The 19,412-nt window shown below is 39.9% G+C and overlaps 1 protein-coding gene across 4 annotated transcripts in view; it reads right to left on the bottom strand.

Moving 5' to 3' along the window:
- pard3ba (par-3 family cell polarity regulator beta a) overlaps positions 1-19,412 on the bottom strand; it is a 225,201-nt gene that overhangs the window by 171,315 nt on the left and 34,474 nt on the right. For all 4 annotated transcript variants that reach the window (XM_085151856.1, XM_085151855.1, XM_085151854.1 and 1 more), the window contains exon 3: positions 7,899-8,076. In XM_085151856.1, coding sequence (XP_085007982.1) covers positions 7,899-8,076 — 178 coding nt within the window. The remainder of the gene's footprint in view (positions 1-7,898; positions 8,077-19,412) is intronic.

Here is a 19,412-nt window from a genome sequence, read left to right as displayed (position 1 = left end):
GAATAATTTATTAAGATACATATTGACGAGTCAAAAGGTAGGAGCTGACCAAACTGTTTCAGGACTTTGATTAAATCTTTAATGATTATAGTGCATGTATATATATCTGTATATATCCCATCTCCTCCTTAGCGGCTGGGTTTTGTATGAACATCATCACATATACAGTGATTATTAACATCTATGTGCTTTTAAAATAAAGAGTCTTTAGCCAAATTATTTTGATTTGGCACATAACTTAACGGTCACCAACATTTGTGTAAATTACAGAATTTTCTTTGAGTCACCACTAAATACAGAGTGAAGAACTGGAAATGAAGTCCTTAAGGTCGACATGACGCAATTATATGTATAGAAGATAATTTACACCATAATTTACACTGTGCTCTATAAAACTGTCATAGGTTTGAAAACTGTTGGTGAAAATGGATTTAATGAATAAGTGTTTGAAGTTAAAGGTTTGAGAGCGTGTGTAGTGCCCTCTTGTGCCAGTAAAGAATGCAATGTTACTGGGTTGGTTGTTGCTAGCAGACTCACATTAGCTTATGTTAGCTAACTTGTGACAGAACTAGCTCAGGGGAAAATAAAGAAAACTAAAACTAAAAAACAGTCTAAGGGGATCACTTTTGTACCAATCCTGGCTCCAACACTGAATTTTATGTTAACAAGTATATACAGTTCACTTTCACTCTGTTTCTTAAGCAGTAAGCAGTTCTTTATTGTTAGCTAGCTGCACTGAAGCAGGAAAAGCTTTTTAAGCTATTAGCGTTACAGCTAATAGTTGGCATCTGGTAACTGTAGGTGTACTTTATATTGTATTTCAGACTAAACAGGTTTCTATATAGCTTGCAAAGAATACAAATAAATCTAAAAATGTATACATAATTGCTACATGTCCATGTCGCTCCATTTTTAGGTGTTTAGAAACAACCAGTTTTTGCCATTTGACGATATACAGCAGTATAAGACATAAGTGTAACAAGATAAATTAACCATAGATCTCTGTTTGTGCCATACATGAGTGAAGCAAAAGCACCCCAGGCCTGGCATATGCTATAAAAATAATATTTAAACAAACTGAGGAGGCTTTGGAAACAGACTAAAAATACGTCTAAATACAGCAGCCTGACATATGGTGCCCTCAGGACAGGAAGTGAGTATCATTCTTGCCCTTTTGGCAAAGTGAACAGAATTTTTTATGTATTTTAAGAACACACACATTTTCTGAATTTAGTATGGAGTCTATTTCGAGAAGCCAGGTGGCAGAACTAAAAACATAGAGTGTTTTATTTTAGCTTCGCTAATTCGACAGGACCGTGCACCCACAACCACAAGGTAACCTCCAACTTCAAAACAGATCCCACCCATGAAACTCATCTCAGCTCCCACTTCAAGGCCAGAAAATGGTAGCGCGCTGAAACGCACCCAACTTATGTTCTTCCCTTTATCTTTCCATTGAGGTTTGTGTAACTGGAGAGAGCTGAAGAGAAACTTGTAAACTCTGCCAGCTCTGTGTTTATCTGCCTCAGACTCTCCATCTGCAGCTCTGTGCCTAACTAGGCTGCTTATGCAATTCTGGGAACACAGAGGTTTATTTTAAGAATTTCCTCTTGTTTTCAGTTCTAAAAGTTCTGCAATGCTGCTAGTTCACTTCCAGGGCAAGATGAAAACAAGGATGCATCATGTTTCTGACTGACTGTGTTTATGACTGTGTGCCTTTGTTTGCCGTTGTGTTTGTATGTGCAAGCATGCGTCTGCTATACGGACATTTATTATTATGGACAGCGCTTTGTTCGTGTGCACATTTATATCCGTGAGTGCGTGTGTTTTCATGCCACAAGCCTGTGTGGTCTTGTTTTGCTGGCAATCGATAGAACAGCCCAGCTCAGGCTGCTCATGGGATGATGCGATAAGGACTCTTTTCCTAGAAGTGTGTGCGCGCGTGTGTCAGTGTAGCAGCAGATCAATGCGGGTCTAATCACCCCACTGGGGCAGCGTGAAGTCCAATCACCCTGTTCAAACAACTGGCCCAACCTGACACACAAACACTTTGATGCCTGACTGATTACTGAATTACTTCTTGTTCTGTCCACCAGCATTCAGCGCGATTACACGCTTTCTTATAATCAGATTATTGTGAATAATAAGATTTAAGTAACTCTGTGATTAAAACATTCACATGGTTTGGGGTAACTTCATTTTCCTACTAACTCTCGTTTCAATGACTTGTTGGTAAATGCTTTAGGATGTGTTGTAGCCTGCGTGATACATGTTATTATCCCACAGCTGTGAGGCTCTCTACATCAGTTAACTATGAACATTTTTGGATAATAGAAAGATGAAAGGTCGGTACATGAGACAGGAACACCGCTATCAGCTAATGTTCTCACTTGTAGTTTGACTAAGATAATCGAGTTAAAGTGTTTACACACAGTGAGGTCTCGAAGCCTTTAGACAAAAACCACCACAGTGGATTTAAATCAAATGAGTGAAGTGAAAAGCACAATGTTCAGCTTTAACTCAAGGGGTTTAATAAAAGTATTGCATTACTTGTTTAGGAATTAAAGCCATTTACAGCCATCAGGGAGGGTCTGAGGAGAGGGCATGAACGGCAGGACCAGATCAATGTTCCCGAGCCAGAGAAAAATGGAGAGCAAAACAAATTTGCACTGTCGAGGTGGAGGGCCTTTCACCTCCAGAAGTAGACATTAGCACGATGGAAGACCATAGCTGCTGGCTCCAGTGCTGGTAATGTCTGAACCCACTGCTCTCTCTCCTTCTCTGTCTCGCCATCAAGGGACCATCCTGCCATCTGTAACCACTGCTGAAACATATGAAGCTCTTCTACGATTCTACGCTTGATTTATTTTACCAAAATAAAAAATAAAGAATGAGGGTAAAGGCTTAGAAAAAGCATAAACTCATTGAATGATCAGTTTCAATCACTGAGACTGAATGCCAATTACCCAAATCACACACAACAACAGGGGGAAGTCAGCCACCCACCTCTCATTTCAGGGTATTAACATTATTTCTCATATGAATTTTATAGCCTGTGTCAATTCACTGTGTTTACTTTGCACTGATCTGGATGTCAGACCGAACCATCTTGAATCAATGCAATACAATTTTTATACTATAATATACTATAATATATTAATATATTAGAAATGCCAGCACCAAAATATTGGCAAATAGCTAATATCAACCAATATATCAGCCCCATCAATCTGTCAGGCTCCAATTAGAATAGCAAATATTTATTTCATAAAGTAGAATAGAATACAACAGAAAAGCCTTTTATTGCCATTGTGCATTTACAACAAAACGTTGGCGTTAAGAACACCAGAGTGTAAGTGCATCTTTAACAGCCCATAGCACATACTGCCAATCAGAGATAAGGTGGCTAAAATTGTATAAAGTTGCATGATATTTCAAAATTAATAGACAGGGGTGAATTTTAGTACTGCCATAAAATGTATTAATGCTGCAAAGTATGAAAAGTGGTTTTCATGGGCTTTGTAAGTCCTATTTTTTCTATTATTTCTATATAAGAAGAAAAGATTTTCTGCCATCGCTGTTCCTCTATTTTTATGAGATTACTGTAGACCAATGCTCGCTTTCCTACTCCTATATTTCTTTATTTTTTGATAAATCTGCAGCATTGAAAACCACCCTGAATCTTTGCTTGCACTTTAAGCACTGATGCACAATCAATTAACAACATTACTTTTGACACTTCATTTGCTATTCTTCATATTGATTCCTGCAGTATGTCTATGATATCTCTGTGTTCTGGTTTAAATAAGAGAAATGGGTCAATCGATTCCTAGGGCTAATTTTAACAACCTGCGCAAGCATGTATTTCATAGGCTGCATAATCTGAGCCTATGCGATCCTGTGAATTAAACCTCTCTCTATCAGGTCTGACTGTTTACAACCCATCACTTTGTCCTTGTCTCCAGACATGATGTTACTCCAGAGCAAGATATGATGTAACACCCGGTTAACAACCAAACTCGTTACAGCAAGAAGGACAGCAAACACACACAGACACACTCCCGTAAGACTTTCCCGGCAGTAGATATATGGGCGCTTTGGGTGCGATTGGTTGGTTAACTTGCATGCAGATTCTTTTGTGTCATTGTGTGCGCGCGTGCATGTCCGGATGACAAAAGTGTCCTTTATTGCGTCTGGCTCCCTATGAGGGGCGTCACAGGGTCATATCATAACTAAGTTAGTCAAGGTTCAGCAGGGCTGGAGAGCAGGTTGCGGGGTGGGAGCAGGAAGAGGTCCCACTGGGTTAAAGACAGGGTGGAACAGGCATATCGGGTTTGGAGAGGGGGGGTTGGCTGGAATTAGTCCATTCATGCTTGGCTGGACCCTGGGCATGCTAACAGGCTACAGTGCTAATCTAGTTAGAGCTGGAAGCCATGCAGACGCAGGGAAAGCGGGGTTGGATGGGAGGGTGAGAGAAAAGATTTCCTGGGGGTGAGGGGGGTCAAGGTCTAGGGCCTCGGCTGTGGAGTTAGATGGCAGGTGGTTGAAGCTGAATAGCAAAAAAGGGAAAAAAAATGAGTCGGTCGAGAGGCGAGAAGGCAGATGATGGGGCATGGGTGAAAGTGGGCACACAGAGAGGGCTAGCAAAGGCCAGTTGTATGCGTGGGGGTGTCACACTGTTCCTCTACGGTTAACAGATGGAGGGAGGAGAATGAAAGGGGTTGCAGGGTGACCCAGTGATTAGACAGACCCTTATTAAATCACATCAAGGCTCTTTTATCTTGCTTTTCATCTTTCACTTGGTCACTTGGCATTCAAAAATTAATCAATCCACGGCACAGGAATGGAAAAGAATGAGGGAAAAATTCTGCTCTGATTATTTACAGTAAAATGTATCTATAGCCGGAGCAGCCTACAGCCCAGACAGAGCAGATATTTCACCAGAGGCTCCCTCGGGCTTCTGACTGAATACTCTTCTTATGCCGTTTCCCCACTGTAGACCCAGTAACTTCTATACTTTATTTTCTGACTGCAAGGACGTTTACTTTTTATATCAGCTCCACTTCACAAACATAGTAATCTGTCATCCTCCATATTAAACTGATGAGTGCATCAGATTGACTGTGGAATGAGCGGCACCAAACAGCATCAATCCCCCTTGATCGAGTCACCGAGCTTCTAACAGCCTTGGTGAGACTCATTTTTCATAGCCATTCCCACCGTCTGATTTCCTACAGAAGGAGTACATAACAGGACAGGACCAGGACAGATCAGAGGAAAAGTCCTACTAGTGACTCAAGGCCACAGGAATTTAAACTTCTCTGCTCACGCACAGAGCTAAACCAGTCTGTCTAAAAACTAAAGCTAAACACCAAAAACAGAGACTAATAAATATAAAAGAAGCTGTGCAGCAGGTCGGCATGCATATTTGCAATGCATATTTAAAATTCTTTAGTAGCTTTATTCACACTATGGTAACCACACATCCTCCTACTCGCACCATTCTGATTATTTGAATATTTTAAAAATTAAATCAACTGTCAACTTTGATCAGCTTTTCTCATTTTTAACATATATTTGTCATCACTTACTTATATATACACAAGGCATGGTGAAGCAGCTTGTATCAAACAAAATACATGCTAAACAGTGTTGTTATTAAAAGTATAAAAGACAGACTGGATATAAAGATAATACTGAAGTTGTGCACTGGTATGTAGACTACTGTCTTAATGTTTGACCTCTTTAAACCAAATGTGACCACCTTTGATCACATGGGTAAAGCTGGAGAAGTCTCATCTAAACCTAGCACTGCCAAGTTAGCTTGATCAGCATGGTGGATCCATAAGTTAGCCAAGCTATGGCAATGATACCAACTGACAATCCACAAGATGTCAAAGCTTGCAGTTCCTCTACTGGCCACTTGAGGCAGGCTCTAAAAGCGAGTCCATCCCTTCAGATTCATTACAAATAGGTTTAGCTTACCTAGTTTTCCCTTTGTGACATCTACACAAGGTGTTTTTGTTGATTAAACTTTATCAACTAGTGCATGCATAACAGAAGTTTTGGGTATATAAATGAGATGTTATTGTTGTGAAATAAAAATGATATGATGCTGTTATATGGTGTCATAAGTATATAAATGCTAAAAACAAGTCATCTTAGCAACTGTCTAGCAATAGGCTAGGCCAGCGGTCCCCAGCCTTTTTTGCGCCACGGACCGGGTTATGCCCGACAATATTTTCATGGACCAGCCTTTAAGGTGTCCCGGATAAATACAACAAAATAAAAAACTGCCTAGCAATAGTTGTGTTGTGTTATGTTATGAATAAATCTTATTTTTTCGGTACCGGTACTAGTTTTATTTTGTTGTATTTATCCGCAACACCTTAAAGCATAGGTGTCAAACTCTGGCCCGCGGGCCAAATTTGGCCCGCAGCCTAATTACATTTGGCCCGCAAAGCCATACCAAATTACTATTAGAGCTGGCCTACTGGTATTATACAGCTAATATATATATTGTTTAGTATTAAGCTTTGCTTGTTCCATATTCAGTTTTTCAGCAAAACGTGTCCATAAGAAAATATTCATTCTTATATCTGGAGGAAGATTTTTTTTCAATAAATATTAATGTTAGCCCACGACTTTGTTCCAGTTTTGAAATTTGGCCCACTGTGTATTTGAGTTTGACACCCCTGCCTTAAAGGCTGGCCCATGAAAATATTGTCGGGCATAAACCGGTCCGTGGCGCAAAAAAGGCTGGGGACCGCTGGCCTAGCCTATTGCTAGACAGTTGCTAAGATGACTTGTTTTTAGCATTTATGTACTTATGACACCATATAACAGCATCATATCATTTTTATTTCACAACAATAACATCTCATTTATATACCCAAAACTTCTCTTATGCATGCACTAGTTGATAAAGTTTAATCAGGTAAGTAACCAACCTTGTGTAGATGTCACAAAGGGAAAACTAGGTAAGCTAAACCTATTTGTAATGAATCTGAAGGGATGGACTCGCTTTTAGAGCCTGCCTCAAGTGGCCAGTAGAGGAACTGCAAGCTTTGACATCTTGTGGATTGACTTAATTTTGACTACTTCTTCTTTGTCAGTTGGTATCATTGCCATAGCTTGGCTAACTTATAACAGCAACAGGTTTACTTGGTCAGAATACAAAACTGTAAATAATGTGAGATCTGGATTTTTTTGCCAAAGCACTTCACTTATTTTGGAAGCAGAATAATATCCAAAAACAACAGGGGACGATAGGAAAATGATATAACATTTATCAGTCAAGTACCTTAACAGACCTTCCAATCCCAAAGTGTAATTTCAGTGTCAAAAACAACAGGGCTGAGGTACAAATGGGCATTTTCCAATTGTGTTTTTTTTTTTTTTTTAATTAAAATGCAACTCAATCCTCAGCAGTTGTTTTTTGTTTTTCTAAATGAATGCTGCATTGCTGCCTCGGTGGCTCTGAGTTGGCTCTCGTTTTTACACTTTGCTCAGACTAAGTAAAGAACGCTAAGTGAGGACGCCAGGAGAGCAGGTTGCGTCAACGCTGCATCTGTTTTCACACGCCATCAAGTTACAGGCAAAAAGTTTCTGTGTTCTGCTTGCATCTGTTCCAGAAATGCACTTTCTGATTCTCTCGCCCTCTCTCACACACACATGCAGTCACACACATACACAGCTGTATCACCATGACACCCCTTCTCACATGCACAAAAAAATGTGTTGATTGAGTATAGCCTCGGTTGCTCAGGTGTTTAAGAGATTTTTGCAGACTCTTCTCTTACATCTGTGTCAGGAAAAGTGTATTTTCACGAGTTGAGGCTCAACTTGCATAATTAACACGTGCACACGAAAAAGTTACACAGCAGGTAGGGACGTACTGGCTTTGAGGACGGCCTCGTTCACTTCGATCTCTCCTCTGTCTTCATCCTGGTACTGCAGGTGGGGGTAGTAGGTGAAGGGCTCTGGACTCGGGGCAGCACTGGACGAGCTGTTAGACATGCTCTCTCGGGGGCTCTCCGTCCTCACATGCTGGGGTTTGTTAAACACTGCCACCAGCTGGAAGACAAACACAAAAGTTAAAACTGCATCCTAAATGTTCGAAAATATTAAACATGATATGTACACAAATCTGAAACAAACAAGCTTTTCTTGAGACTAGCGTGACAGGATAAACAATGAGTCCTGGCATATGAACAAGCTGGAAACACACAGCCAGGTTATATAGCATCTCCACTGTGCCGTGATCACAGGAAGGCTTTTATGTGATTTATCTTGCCGGCAGTGGGGATGCAACCTGCTTCGTTCTGCCAAATATGCAGATGCGTGTGTGACTGTGTGTGTGTGTGTCTAAGGAAAGCAAACAGAGGTGGATTCACAGCTCATTCACTCTCAAACCCCTTACAGTGCATAACACATCGGCTGGTGCCTCCGCAGCGACACGATGACTTCTGTATTTCGTGAACAAAGGAGAAAAACTCTGACCGGGCATTTCGTCCAGTTTGGGGGACGTGACACACGGCGAGGCCCGGGGCGAGGTGTGCACGTATGAAATTAGCGCTCAAATGAGATCTGACGTGAGAATGAGAAGCTGTCAAACACAATGACACGGCTGACACAATGAGACGACGGGAAGAGACGGGGGCGGCCAAATGAACAGGGGATGGAGGGCAGGAGAATGACAAACAATCCTAATTGAGACAGGGACATGATGGCAGATAGGGGGAAAGGGGAGCGAGCGCGTGTTTGTGTGCGTGCCCGCTGCGATCCGTGCTATTGCACGGATTGGTTTGATAAATGGGCGCGTGGCGGCGTGACGCTCTCATTAGATGGCGGCGGCGAAGGGAAATGACCACTTAATGAAAAGCAATAACCGCGATGGAACGAGGGAAGGAAATAAAACAACAGACGAGTTTAGGGCGTCAATTAACAACAACAACAATAACCAAACAGACCCTGTGTGTGTGTGTGTGTGTGTGTGTGTATAAACAATGCGCACGGAGTAGGCGGAGAGATATGCATCATCCATCACACTGTGACGCCGCCTCTCACCTCAACCTCCCGTGATTCAATATCCTCATGACACCTGGCCAACGCCATGCAAAGGAGATTCGTCAACTGTATTCATGCGCGCATACGTATGAGCGTTGGCGTGAGCTGCGAGATGAGGGATTGAGCGGCTGGCAGATGCAAAGAAGGGAAAAGAAAAGACAGATCGCCAGGAAAACAATCTGATTGCGCCGGCTGATGGATGCTTCGCGAGCTCCTTCTCTCTTCTTTATCTTCTTTCCTCTTTCTCTGCTTATCTCCAACTCTCCCGAGCCTCCGTCTCTTTCTCCAAACTCGTTGACAGCATCAATCAAAGAAGAAGTCTCCGAGCATAACGTGACACGCGCGCACACACACACAAACTACCACGCGCAAATACACAGTGATGATGAGCTCCCCTCGAGAACGATTTATTTGTTTTGAAGAACAACTTCTTTTAATGTATGGAGGGATGATGATGATTTGCTTTTCAGGAGTTAATTTTTTATGGCTGACACAGGCAGGGGAGTGATGCTGATGAAGGCCGCCCCGCTGCTTCCACTCATCACTCAATCAAACACAAAGTATCAACAAAATGAAGTACTGTTTTTGAGTCTCGGCGATGACTTTCCATTGATCACGAGATGCTCGGCGCTAAGCCGTAACCTTTAACTTGACCAAATCCAATCAAGTAGCATCTGCTCAAGATGCCTTTGCATTGCATGCAGGAAAAATCCTATTAAGTTAAGAAAAAACTTCTTACAAATAAAAAGAAAAGGTTTTCCTAAACAAACTGGTTCTATGTATAAAAAATGTAATTAACAGCTAATTAGAACAAGTCCATAAAGGGTGCCGTATCCCAACATGGTGCCATTATAGGTGACGGTTGTTGGGTGCTGACGGAGGTGAAAGTCAAGTCATTTGCTGACAAGCTACATTTTGAATTCAGAGCAGAACAGACCACCCCAAGAAGACCTAAAAACACTTTAGGGATACACAATAAAGAGACAGTTACACCTTTTCATCAAGCCTGCTCTGGTTACCCTGGAACAGCAGCATTTCCTACCACCTAAGAAAAATTAAGATAAATGTACCTTTGCTTGATGAGTTTAAAGATACAGTGCACCTCAGTAGGCCTAAATGCTAACAGTAGCATGCTAACAGGTTCACATTACGAATACAAACATGCTGATTACAATCCAAGTACACAGTGAGCACAGACCAGCAAATCTCCGTGGGGTCCTGCTACTTGTAGGGATGTGCTGATACCAGAAAATTAGCAGTCGAGGACCAAAAGAATTACACGATTCTTGATACCCAGGTCAACATGAAATCAAAATGATCATCCATTGTAATTAAAGATCCATTATTAAGAACCTTTTAAACATTTAATAAAAATGTCATTTTGGCAAATAAAGCAGCAACAGGGCAGAAACTGAAATATTTTCCACTCACTCCCAACTGGGTGTGAGTGGATCTGCTGTAGGTTCCTGCCTGTTAAAAGGGAGTTTTTCCTTCCCACTGTTGCCACTGCACTTGCTCAGTGGGACTGTCATATGATTGTTGTGGTTTTCTTTATTTTCTCTGTGTCATTGTAGGGTTCTACCCTACAATATAAAGCACCTTGGAACTAGTTGAATATTAGGATGGCTGCTCAGTAGCCTACTACAGGGTATAACGTTAGTTATGGGACTTTAGCTTAAGCATTTCTATAACAGAAAACATTTTAGCTAAAGTAATAAAGCTGATTTCAGACCAGCTGTCCCAAACAAGATGGTCATGGAAATTTTAGGGTAACACCAGAAGGATCATTCATTCAGATCTGGATGCTAGCCTTTTAGGTGCTTCACTAAATTGGAAGTTTTTCCTTCCCTTTGTGTGAAAAGTACAGTAGCGCTTATAGCCATTTGTAGGTGTATGTTGCCCCTGTCAGCTCTGGAACAACTGCAGTCTCATCACATACGTTTCCTACAGTATGTACCTACAGCACTAAATGGAAAAAAAAAGGAAAAAAGAAAACAAGTAACAACTCATTTTTAGAATTTTGGCATTAAAAGTGTCAATTCTTCTGACATCCCTGTAACAAAGTAGCCATCAGCAACACAAAAGTGCGCCAACTAAAACCAGTCTGGATCATCCAATAGCAACAACTGTCCCCGATTACACAACGAGTGACAAATAAAACCATTTCTATTTGAAGGTGGTTTATAGATTTTAACATTTTTGGACAGACAATGTTTCTAGATAAGAAACTAGGGAGTTAAAAAGCATTCATAAATCATACTAGTATCATGTGTTAAACAGTTTACAAACACTTTATTGTAACAACGTGTCAAATTCCAGTCATGATTCATCCTCTTCAGACAACAAATGTGTTTCAAATGGATCATCAGAGATATTTCAGTCTTTGCCCAGTTTCACAGAAACTGGTTAAATCGGTTATTAATGGAACAACAATGTGTTTCTAAGAGAGCAAACTGCTGATGCATTTTTAAAACATGATCAGAAACTAAATGCATTCACCACCACTGCATTTGGACAGCTGTGAACATCTGTGGCACAAAACCTGATTTCAGCACAGTGGGATGTGTGCGTGTGGGTTTTTTTTTTTGTTTGGGTAATCCAGGCCTTAAACGGTGTAGAATAGAAATGAATGAATATTGTAGGATGCTACTTAAATAAACCTGGGAAAAGCTCACTTTTCCAAAGCACAGCGATTTGAAATTCAGTCCTTCAATTACAATACCAACATCTTCCCCTTGGAGGCCTCTCTGCCCCAGGATGAAGAACAACACCTTGTATGGTTCAGAGAGCGTTTACTTAACACCAGTTTCTCTCGGTCCTTCCTGACTGTCATTAATATTCTAGGAAACAAATTGCCTTATTTTTCCTGCTGCGTCCGTGGGGGGATATTGATATGGACCTGGGGAGGCTGCATGTCAACTACTGCTGAATAATGTGACCCCTCGGTCTCATTTCCATAACAAACACACACAGATACTCACGACAAATACGAATAACTAAGTCCTCTATACTGCCATGTTATGATCATCTGTAAATCACAATACTGTGTGTATATCCAGCGTGACCAGGCGGGCTTTGTGTGTGTGTGTGTGTGTGTGTGTGTGTGTGTGTGTGTGTGTGTGTGTGTGTGTGTGTGTGTGTGTGTGTGTGTGTTGCAGAGCCAAAGTGATTACCAAGAAATACATGAAAGCCACATATAAAACCATGTGTGAAGCATGGATATAGATAAATAATGTGTCTGTGTATGTACACACTGCCTGGGGCACAGAGTTATAAGATGTTGCCATATATGAAGCCTTCAGCAGACAAAGCACACAGATTTTTAAATTTAAAGACAGGCAGCGTACATCCTCCCACACGCATCCTCCATTACATTAAGATGTATTTATTTTACTTTATTATACTTATTTATCTTTATTATTCTTACTCTGCTGTGTTTGAATAGATTTAAATGACTAAGCCAAAATAGAAATTGCATTTCTAAGAATTCAAAGGGTTGTGATCCCACACATATTCTCAGGCTGCCTTAGGGCATCTAGGTGTTTGTTTTTAACACTGTAAGTTAAGACTTTCCATAAAACTTTCAAATGAACTTTGTTATATTCTAAGGCACCTGTGATTTTTCTGCTTTCAGCTGTTTGAAAAAGGTATGTCTGTCATTATGACAAAATAGAAACAAAGTGAGTGTCAGTAGGAGCTTTTCAGTATTAAAATACTTTTGATGTTTGTAAGGTCTATTGTTTATTACACTACACACAAAATACTGTAGTTGCAGGAAGCGCACTCATAGCAAAGCAGGTTTTACCTGTATGAGAACTCAAAGACAGTTTTTTCATTAAAATGGCTGTTAGCTAGGAGCAGGGCACGGTTCAACACCACCTTGATAAAATATGACGTAGTCCCACAGTTCAGTCCACTCAAGAACCTTGTCAAAAACAGCACCTCTGGTGTTCAGATACGTTCGGATCTGGACTCATTTCAGCCTAATAGTTAAGATTTGCGATTACATTTAGCTTAAAAATGTACCAGTTTTGGTTAGCTAACCGTTTCCATGCATCTATAACTATCAGATTACAATTAAAGCATGTATCCACTTCTACATATCCATTTAATGTCACTAAACATTGGGGATAGCAAACTGTTTAACGACTGTTTAGCTAACAATTTGTTAGCTAATTTGTTAGCTAACGTTGGCTAAACTTGTTTGTCTTCAAACATTTTTCACTCATTTTAACTTCAAAAGTGGCAGCCATCTTGAATGTTTTCCCTCTTTCTCATTGTAGTATGACGACTTCAAATTGTTTAGAAACGGTCTTATAACCTTATACATCATACAATTTTTTTAGTTCTCGTTGGTATTGTGTTAAAGCACGCTGAAACATTTCTGTACAGCAAATTGTCAAATCTTCTGCTTTTACACAGGACGTGCTGATAATCAGTTAGTTTAGTGCATTTGATCACCAGCTACTCACCTTCTTAATGAATAAGGGTGTAGTTAATTAAATAAATAATGACATGTATTGCTGTTTATCTGAGGTTGCACTTACACTATTTTAAGACCTGCTAAAGACCAGATTCAGATGTACGTGTCAATTTTGTTGGTTTGTGATTTTATTTTATTTCATTTTTTTTAATACTACTTTGGGCTTTCTATATCTATTGGTCATCATTTAGTTAACTTTAACATGTTCTCAGTTGTTTAATTAAATTGTATTTTTGTGTCCAGATTAGTTGACCTACCTTCCTTCTACAGAGGTACCCTCTGAGGTACTGATCTTGGACAATGACTCCATTTGCTTTTCTAAAATGCCCAAGCCCAACCTTTGGCCTCCCTGACATGTGAGATCAAAACAAACAGGATTTCTTCATTGGGAATCAATACACTTAAAAATCATGACTATTACTATGACTGACATTTCTTTTACTCAAGCTTTATGTTAACACCGACGACTGCGTGCATCCTATTTATCACTGCTGATATTTTTACATGTTGCAACTCACAGATGGACCAGTTGGGTGTTTTAAATAATTTATGTACGTGCTAAAAATTAATTAGCCAAATGCAGCAAGTGCTTTATGGAACAGACAGGGAAGAGGATAGTATGATAAGCACAGAGAAGCTCATACACTTCATAATGCCATCATTTAAAAATACACACCAGACACATACTGGTGTGTGTGTGTGTGTGTGTGTGTGTGTGTGTGTGTGTGTGTGTGTGTGTGTGTGTGTGTGTGTGTGTGTGTGTGTGTGTGTGTGTGTGTATATATATATATAGACTATGTGTAGACACAGTCTGAAACACACACTACTACTACTTCACAGTTAGAGGATAAACAGTGCCACCTTGCTTTAGTCAAAGGCTACTGCATGTGGATACCACTAACCTTTACATAAGCGTCACCAACACATGCACACAAAAACCTCACAAACAAACATACACACTTCCCTTTTCCATCCGCTGGTACTAATCAACCCATTTTTCTTCTCTCTCATCGCTGTCTAGCACTGCTGTGTGTGCGCGTGTGTACATTTGTGTGTGTGGTACCAGTCTATTGAGATGCTTTTGTGCTGTTGTCATTTATCTTACGACTGCCCCCCTCTTCTCCGTTTTCTCTCTCTCACGCTATTCTTCATTCTTTCTTTGAACGAGAGATGCATAATTCAGAAGGAGTGCACAGCATCCTGACAGTAGTATGGTAACCCAATCATCTCTCTCTCACACACATATATACCCACACACACACACACACACACACTTTCTTCTCTAAAGTACAGACGATTTTAGAGATCCCTTTTTAAAAAAAAACACTTAAATCTGAATCAAAGAGTATAAGCCTCCCACGCTCAGTGTCTTGACTCGCCTGCAGAAAATGAAAGCCTGCACTACCTGACGATCTGACTGTGTATACATTTTCGGATCGCGCCGTAGCTGAAAGTATTCAAACTGCAGTTTTCGGTCAGCCGGCGGAACAAAAACAAACGCTTTCTCCATATGGCTCCTACATGTAATTGTGCATTTGCACATCTGCTGTTGTTTTACGGGTTTCTGAATTTCAAGCAGCTGAGGTGTGAATATCCCTGTGTGAAAGTGTTTGCAACGCCATCATCTTCCCTCCATGTATGAATTAGAGGCTGTTCATCAAAGAGCGGAAGAGCATGTGTGGAGAATGAGTTTCTCCACAGCTGTAAAGCCTGATGAATATTGACAGAGCACAGGTACGGAGGGCTGAATGAGCACAAATTTGGCTCTGCATATCCATGACATCACGTTAGAAATGGCAATCAATCAGGAGCAAAGCGTGGAAAGTCATTTGCTCTTCTTTCAAATCAGCTAGCAGGTGAATGTAATTAGTAACAGTCTCAGCTATAAAGATCGGTAATGCTCAAGCTGGAGCGGCTGCTGGATAATCGGATATACAAACTGTACCGGTGGATATTATCAATCGGTTATATTCAGCTGATTCCAGGAGGCATATTAATAAAACACATAGAGAACTCACGCAGTTCTATTAGCTTCAGCTTTAAGGGAAAGAGCATTGTATGTATTATTAGAAATGCTGGATTATGGGGGATAATGCAGAGTCGTTTATGAGGCTGGCTGGCTGCAGGGCTGTGCATTAAAAACTGCTGAGTACTGAAAATTAAAAGTCATTTCACCCTTTACACTGATTACATCTTCATATTTTCTCATTTAAATTCAAGAAATGTCATAATTTGGCTGTTTTTTTGCTGCGTATTTAATATAGAAGCACATTACATATACAAAAATGGTCAAAATATGATTCCAAAGTTAAGGTACAACACCAGTATCACCTTCCTAACTCTACAGGGGAACCAATCATTTGATTACTGTAGTTCTGTGTAGTTTTGGGCAAACACACCACCTTTCTCATGATTATTTTGGATGGAGCACCAGACTGAGGGCGACTGATTTTACATTTCTTCCATTTCTGAATAATCACACCTGCATTTCTCACCAATCTTCTTGCTGATGGTCTTCTGTGAACAGATGTACACATAAGGAGTTGAGCTCAGAAGTATCTGTAACTGACTGGCTGATTGATTGTAATCTAGATGCCCATCGGTGGGAGCCAGAATTCTGGCTGGGTTGTAGAGGCTCAAATATGTATTTCACTCCATTTCATCGCAATCTTATAGCTTGTTTTTTATGGATTGATGGTATATAATCTGTCTCTGAGGGCAAAAACACAGGATAGACTCCTTTGGGTCCTGTGCATTAAATGGTTCAGGCTTGTTTTGGTGGATCCCAGAGATTCTTTGGGCACCTTGGAGATCAAATGAAAAGCGGCTTTTTGTCAATTTCTACACATTTCTCCTGTATGAGGTGGCCATGGCTTTTGCTGGTGTCACTGGTCTTCTGCAATGATTAGATGACAGATGTGTGTCAGATATATGTATAAAAACCATGGAGAACATTGCATTATAACAAGATGACCTGCCTTTGCTTTTTAAAGCTTGTTACTCATCTGTCTATACAGACTACACAAGACATACATACAATTAGGTCCATGACATGTTGGACAAAGAAAGTGCTGTTGCAGTGTTGTCTCAGTACACCACCGCACTGGATTTTAAATCAAGCAGTCCAAGATGTGATTGGTGTGCAGACTTTCAGATTCAGTTCAAAGGGTCTTACAGTAAATCTGCATTAACTGTGCAGAGCCATTTTCAGAGACTTAAATTTAATGAGGGAAGAATTCTTGTTCCCTTGTTACTTCACACACAAATGAAGAAAACAAAATATCAGAAGTTGATTCAAAGTGATGAATTTGTAATTTATTAGGGGTGGGGAAAAAAAATTGATACTGTGTAGTATTGTGATATTTTGTTTGCTAATAATGTATCGATACAGGGACAGCAGAAATCGATATTTTGTTACAAAAAAGTTTTTTGTGCTTCAGAGCATGTTGATCCTTTTTCTGAGCAAGAATCCTGACATTCCTTCACTGTCCAAATGTGTTTAACTTTTTTTGGCAGCAATAAACATGACAGTTTACTTATTTTAATTTAAGACATGTTTTATTTTAATTAAGTTTAAAACTTTTTTATTTAATGTAAAATTATATTTTGTTTTAATTTACTTTCAAATTCTTCAGTTGGTGAAGGGGCTGCATAGTTTTCATAAACTGCATAGTTCAGAATAGCTATAATTGTACCACATGGTTGATTCAGTCAAGTTGGACTAGACTGTAATACAAACCGTTCAGTTTGTCAACAATAAAACTGAAATGAGAGAAAGACTGAGTGTGAGACTTTGATATTAGATAAAATTAATATTGATAAAGTTTACCTTTATGCACAGAATCTGAATACCGCAAAATATTTTTAAAAATTGCAATAATTTCGTATCGTGCGTTAAGTATTGTGATAATATCGTATCGTGGGATGTATGGTGATTCCCACCTCTATAATTTATAGCTTTTGAGTTTATTTTTAAATATGAGGCTCAAAGACGTTATGTAAGTGAGGGAGGTATCATTAAAAAACTGAACTAACAGAGACATAGAAAAAAATTTATAGAAGTGGCCACGTCAACAAATTGGTTCATTCTTTTGAAGGACTGGACTGGCCAGCGCAGAGGCCTGAAAGACCACAGAAGACAACTAAAGTGGATGATGACAGAACCATTTCCATGAGTAAGAAAAACAAATTCACAACATCTAACAAAGTCAAGGACATTCTCGAAGAAGGAGCTGTATATAATTATCCAAGTCTAAAATTAAGAGCCGCCTTCATGAAGGGAAATACAGAGGGTTTACAACAAGATACAAACCACTGTTGACAGTCTGAAACAAGGTCACATCAAACTATCAGTGTGTGCAGACTGAGAGAGAAAGAAAAAGGTGATCCACAGCATTGATCATGACCATCTAACATACAGTGGAGTGAGGTGTTTGCGCCTCCCCTGAATTCATAGTCTTTTGCTTATTTATCACACTTACACGTTTTAGATCATCAAACAAATTTAAAGATTAGACAAAGATAACTTGTAAATACAAAACACAGTTTTTTAAATGATGATCTCATCGATTAAGGGAGAAAAGTTATCCAAACCTACCTGGTCCTGTGTGAAAAAGTAATTGCCCATCTTGTAAAATCATGAATTAACTGTGATTAACCACATTTTTTGAAAAGTTGAGTTCAGCTTGAATAAACACACAAAGTGAAGCAAGAAAGATCTCGAAGCATCACGACAGAACGTAGAGAAGCACCTGAGAAACAAATACACTGACATCTACCAGTCGGGAAAGGGTTACAAAGTCGTTTCTAAACCTTTGGGACTCCAATAAACCACAGTGAGAGTCATTATACACAAATGGAGAAAACTTTGAACAGTGGTGAACCTTCTCAGCAGTGACCGGCCGACCAAAATTACTCAAGATCACATCAGCGACTCATCCAGGTCACAAAAGACCCCAGAACAACATTAAAGAACCGTAGGCCTCACATGTCTCAGTCAAGGTCAGAGTTCACGATCCAACAATAAGAAAGAGAGCGGGAAAAAATGACGTCCATGGGAGAGTTCAAGGAGAAAACCACTGCTGACCAAAAAGAAAACAAAGGCTCATCTCACATTTGCCAGAAAACATCTTGATGATCCCCAAGACTTTTGGGAAACTACTCTGTGGACTGACGAGACATCACTTTTCACAGAGGGCCATGTGGGTTTGGTGTTTTTTACCCTTAATTTGTGTTATCTCTTTGTAATATTTAATTTGTTTGATGATCTGAAACATTTAAGTGTGACAAACATTGGAAATCAGGAAGGGGGGCAAGCACTTTTCGCACCACCGTATTATAGCCCCAAACAATACAGTCTCAGATTTATTGTTTAACGCATGCTGTACTTTGATTGTGCAGCACTAATGGAAACTGATTGCATTTAAACTCCAATGAAACCATTTGGAAATATCTGTATGTGGTGAAACACTTTTGCAGCCGGCTTTTTATGCAATGCACTGAATTACCAACCCCGAGACAACAAGCGATATGTGCATTGAATATAAGATAAATCTGTGTTTCCAGAGTTTGGAGTGCAGCTTTTCCCTTAAAATAACACCTAACATTAAGCAGGGATCACACACTCAGACTCGTCTCACAGAGATATACTTAGTCACTCAGGCATATACCAAAGACTAACCCAACTGTTAAGTACTGTACACACTTCACCTGCACACAGCCACAGACTTTCAGGGCACTGCAGGGACCATCAGAGGAATGTTTAGCCTGTGTTATTTAAACAAGTAGAAAATTGGTTGTATTACCAGTGAGAGCAGGGCTAATCCTGCTTCTATTCCAGCCTCAATCTATACAGCACATG

The sequence above is a fragment of the Neolamprologus multifasciatus genome, chromosome 23 (assembly GCF_963576455.1).
Source record: "Neolamprologus multifasciatus chromosome 23, fNeoMul1.2, whole genome shotgun sequence".
NCBI classification, from domain to species: Eukaryota; Metazoa; Chordata; class Actinopteri; order Cichliformes; family Cichlidae; genus Neolamprologus; species Neolamprologus multifasciatus.
Note: the sequence above shows the minus strand (reverse complement) of the source record. Positions and strands in the feature narration are given on the sequence as shown.